General features: G+C 44.7%; 1 protein-coding gene across 1 annotated transcript in view; it reads left to right on the forward strand.

The window, feature by feature from the left end:
• The first annotated feature begins 920 nt into the window (after nucleotides 1–920).
• CEP85L (centrosomal protein 85 like) overlaps nucleotides 921–5,018 on the forward strand; it is a 106,734-nt gene continuing 102,636 nt past the window's right edge. Inside the window, exon 1 of the mRNA XM_044420176.1 lies at nucleotides 921–1,227. Coding sequence (XP_044276111.1) covers nucleotides 1,176–1,227 — 52 coding nt within the window. The 5' untranslated portion in view covers nucleotides 921–1,175. The remainder of the gene's footprint in view (nucleotides 1,228–5,018) is intronic.

The raw sequence follows: 5,018 nt of genomic DNA on the forward strand, positions 1-5,018 counted from the left end.
TCATCCTGGCTATAGATGTTCATTTTATTATTTATTTTAGTTTGTGTCTTTGAATAATGGCTTAGTTCCAAGGTAATTTGTTTAGAGGTCAGCAGAAGCTACTCTTCATTTTATACCCCTAGTAGTTGTGTTTTGATGCAAGTAAGTTTAAAATACAAAACTGCATATGCTCACTGTCTGTCTTTAGTAATTTGCGATAATAAGTAGGTTTGGTTTTTTGCTTAAATGTATCAAATGTATGTATAAGCTGTTAAGCATGGAGTGGCAGTTAAGGTCTGTGTGTGTTTGTGGGTAGAACTGTCATTTGTGTACTGCACAACCTGCGTAACACCTAGTATAATGGAGTGGGTGACAACTACACAAACATTAACGACAGAGTCTTACATTACCTAACTACACAAACAGGAGTGATCGGAAAAATAGACCATTTCCTCCGTGCTTTATTTTCGAAAGATGAGAGGCAGGCCCATCTCGTAGAACATTTTCCTCATCGTAATAGTAGGCTTGCGCAAGTCGCCTCTGACTTCTCTGCACGTGCTCAGAGGCGCTTGGGCTTTAGGGCTGCATTCTACGTTCCCGGGCCTTCTCCTAGCACTCCCCAGTAAATCCTTCTCTTTTCTCCATCCGCTTCTCCAGTCACCTCTCGTGGGCTCGGGAGGTGCGCCTTCCCCGCCACCTCCACCTCGCATCCCGCTTTCTGCCAACTCCCCTTCTCCCCCTTTCTCCAGAGTAGCGGCAGCATCTGCTCAGTTCCCGCCTCTATCCCCGCCCGGCACCGAGCAGGAGGAGGCGGAGGAAGGAAGGAAGAGCGGCGTAGCTGCAGTGAGTGGGAAGCAGCGACAGCAGCGGCGGAAGAAGGCGAGTTTTGTCCTTGCTGCTGCTGCTGCGGCTGCTGCGTCTGCGGCCGCTGAGGGGACCGGACTGGCGGCGGCACCATGGCCTCGCCTCCCCCCAGGCCACAGGCGGGCTGCAGGGCGCGGACGGCAGCAGGAGGAGCGAGCGCCCGGCAGTGACCAGCCTCCGTCGCTCGGCCGTCTCCCTTGCCCAGCAGGCCGCGTCCCTCGGCGTCGGCGGCGCGCGTCTGGACACCCCGGGGGGGCGCTCCGCCGCGCCGTCGCCCCTTCTCGTGGCCCTCGGCAGCGGAGGGCGGAGGCGGCGGCGGCGCCACCACCACCATGTGGGGGAGGCTCCTTTGCGAGCTTGGCCAAAACGGCGACTACAGAGCAGGTGAGGCGAGGCGAGGGCCGGGCGGGCAGTGCGGGGCCAACTTGCGCGGGGCATCCTCTCCTCGGGCAGCCGCGTGTCCGCCAGGCGCCCTGCGGACGCTGCGCCGCGCCGCGCCGCGCCGGGGCGGGGGCGGAGGAGAACGCCTGAGCGCAGCCCGGGGTTGGCTTGTGTAAGGCTCGCCTCGAAGTCTGCCCCTTCCTCTCTAGTTTCCGGGCTACAGCTTTCCTCCCTCAACTTTGACGCTAAAATAAAGGTCTGTCCCCCCGCCACACGCGCACCCCTCGCCGGTCCTGTTCTTGCCCCCGGACACGTTAGGAAGATGTTCGTTAACGCACGTCGCCATCCGGCCGAGCGATTTGGAGGAGGGGCGGCTGGCAGGGAGAGTTGCGTGGAGAGAAGCGGAGGGAGAAGGAGGTCACTGCAACAAACCCGCGCGGCGGTGCAGATTGCAGGCTGGCCGGCCCGGGTGGGAAGGAGAGCACGGGAGAGAACGACGCTTCTGGGAGCCATTTAAACTATACGGCGATGTAATTAGCTTGCGGCTATATTTAGTGCTGTCTCCCTAATCGTCTTTAAAATCTGGGGCTGGTGAACGTGGCTTAGTTTAAAAAGGAAAGGAAATCCCCTCCTTGCCAAAATGCTCTTTCCCAGCTTTGCTTTCCTTTCGGCAGTCCGAGAGACCAGTTTGAGGTTGGGGAAGGGGTAGAAGAGCTCCGTGCTGCCCGTCTTGCACATGGCATTTAAATAAAGTTGTGTGTGTCCGTGTCTTCAGTCATGGAACCCAGTTTTCTTAGAGATTGCCTTCTCTCTGCTTCCGGGAAACAATGGTAATTTAGGCATAGGACTTTTATTTTTGAAGGAATGGTTTGAAATGCTCCTTAGTCCTAAATCTGTGCATCCTCTGTTGAGACTGAAGTGTTAATGTAGATATATTTTGTTGAAAGTAGTGGGATTTAACTCTACAGGGAGTGTGGCCCATCAGTTCACATGTCAGTACCACCCCTGATTAATTAAACAGTACAGTTATCTTCCTAATTAAATCACCCAAAATAGGATTATTCTTGCACTGATGATTGAAACAAGACTGTGTTTTAGTCATCTGCAACTAAGTTTATTACTGAAATGGAACACTGTGTGGTGCCTGAGAACAAATTGTGCTTGGCTGCACAGCACTGCAGAATAAATTACAATTTTTGCTTACACTGTAAGTAACTGTACTGTTCAGTGTATCTTAAGGATGGGATATATTGCTTTACATTGCCAGCTGTTGTACAAGAGAACAAATGCTAAACCATGTTGATTTAATTGTTCTAACTTGCAAATTAATGACCAGAACTAGTTATATTTAAATACTTAGCTTGTCCTTAATTTACCAGGAGAACCGAACAATAGATTTACCTCATGGGGGGTATTTTGATTATGAGATTATAGCGATTCCAAAACTAATTAATTAATTTAGTTAACTAATTCTATAATCATCAGTAGATTTAGAGAATGGCATTCATGTGCTTTTCTTACTGTTTCACTAGAAAATGTCAGTGTATCTATTTTATTACCAAGGATCAACATGGCAATAATTTTCTATTCCAGAAGTGGGCAACCATTAGCCCTGCAGATGTTCCACCCTACAACTCCTATCATTTCCTATCACTCACAGTATGTGCTACAAAAATCAGGCTAGTAGTAACTACTACTTTAGATGTGATTCTATAACCACTTTAGAAGGGTTCTAAAGTGAACCATTCTCTCCCAATATGGGATCTTCCAGATGCTTTGGATAAGTCCATTTATCCCCAATGACTGGATAATATTGGAGTGAAAACATTGATTGATTAAAAAGAACATTGCTGGTGGATAGTAGTGTCCCACAAACCAGTGAATGTGACATTTTTATTGCCAAAGCTTAAAATGCTGAAGTTCAGATTATTTATTTCTTTTTAATATGTTTACTAAAATACATACCATTCCATTGCAGCAATGATTATTGCTACATATAGTTGCTGTACATACTATTACTGATCATTTGGTGTTGTATTTTGATTGGGTGAATTATCTAGACCAGAACAAATCTCTGAACCAATCGGATTAGTTTTAACTATGATGGCATAATAGCTTGGTAAAAGTTTTTCTGTCCACCGTTACTATCTTTCATTATTTGAATGATTAATAATCTGGGTCTGTAAAGTACCTTGAAACTATTTATTACTAGCACAGCAACCATTTCAGTAGCATCAAACTAAATTTTAACAATTTAAAGAAGTGTGCAGAAGTATTCCGTAGGGAACACTGCTTAATTGGTAGCCTTGATCCAGCAAGAAGCAGTTTGCATAGGATTTAGTTTTCACATGCAGATTATCTTTGGCAGGGATAAGAAGCTGCTCCCCCCCCACCACACACACACACACACACACACACAAACAACTGTGAACATTTTCTTCTGTTTGACAGTCTGAGCTCCACAGGCAGTGTCAAGTACTGTGTCTGAGCCTGCGCACTTCCCCTTGCAGAATTCACTTGCAAGAGCAACAGGAAGCTATCACTTACTCAAATAGCCCTGCAAAGAAGCTGAAATGAGCTTCATTCTGCAAGCTCTGCTGCTCTCTTTTCTTTCAGCTAGTTTCCAATTGTTTTGGAACCACCAGCTTCCCATTGCTCTATGGTGGGTCCTACTAGATACGGTCCCCTGTTCCTCCCATCTATTTTGATAGGGAGAAGGTAAAATATGTTTTGCTGCCAAGATTCATTTGCATATATTAAGCAAATACAAAAAATGGGTATTATACCATTGGTTCCTTAAATGTGTTGGATACTCAAGAATAAATAGCTGAATCCTATTCTGCTTAAATTGTTCATTGTGGTAATATGCCTGCCTGTTACGAAAATAATTTCTGGATACCTGTTCAGTGGAAGACACTTGATCAGAGTGATGGATAATCAGTTACTATTGGACCTGAAATTTCATTTTCAATTATTTCATTATTTATATCTCATTTTTAAAGATGGGTTATACAGATGTTTTCAGTGAAGCAATGGGACTAAGCTCTGTTAAATGTTAAATAATTCATTCCTGGGTCATCCCAGACCCAGATTATTTATAGTAGATACTAAATGTTACTATAATAGTTAATGCCGAAAGAAATCCAGATGTCTGGTACTGCTCCTGTGGCTTGAAATCTTCAGGCATCATTACTTAGAAAATTTACCTCTTTTCCCTGGATAGCATATAACTGAAACAATTGCTGAGTGCCATCTACTTGCATGACTATCACTAGCCCCATCTGGTATTTCTTACAGCAGCAGTAGTTAAGAATGCAAACCCCCTTCTTGCTTCTGCTTTTGTGTGATCTTTCTAAAGGCACTTAATTTATTTCTTTATTGTCGAGAAGCCATGTACTTCTGGCTTGTACAATTTAGCCTAGATGAAGTCATTTTTAAAGAACAAAAGTAGAAAACGTCTAATGTTACTAAACAATGTCTCATCATCTTTACTTTTAAATAAACAAGCACAAGATAGTAGTATTTCACAAGCCAGAGGACTGTTAGTTAATTTGTGTGCACATCATTAACTGTAATAGTGTGTATGTAGCTTCAGTTAACCTGGTAGTTCTCAAATTAAGGTAAATATTTTTATTCTGAAGGGCATAATCCATATTGGTCTGGGGCATGCAGGGAGTTGCAGAATTTTCTCTTTGTCTAAACATGCATAGATTTGCTCTTTTATTTTATTTATTTATTTATTTATTTAAACATTTTTATGCCGCCCCATTCGCCGAAGCCTCGGGGCGGCTTAC

The sequence above is a fragment of the Varanus komodoensis genome, unplaced genomic scaffold, assembly GCF_004798865.1.
Source record: "Varanus komodoensis strain SLA01 unplaced genomic scaffold, ASM479886v1 scaffold1, whole genome shotgun sequence".
Taxonomy (NCBI): Eukaryota; Metazoa; Chordata; class Lepidosauria; order Squamata; family Varanidae; genus Varanus; species Varanus komodoensis.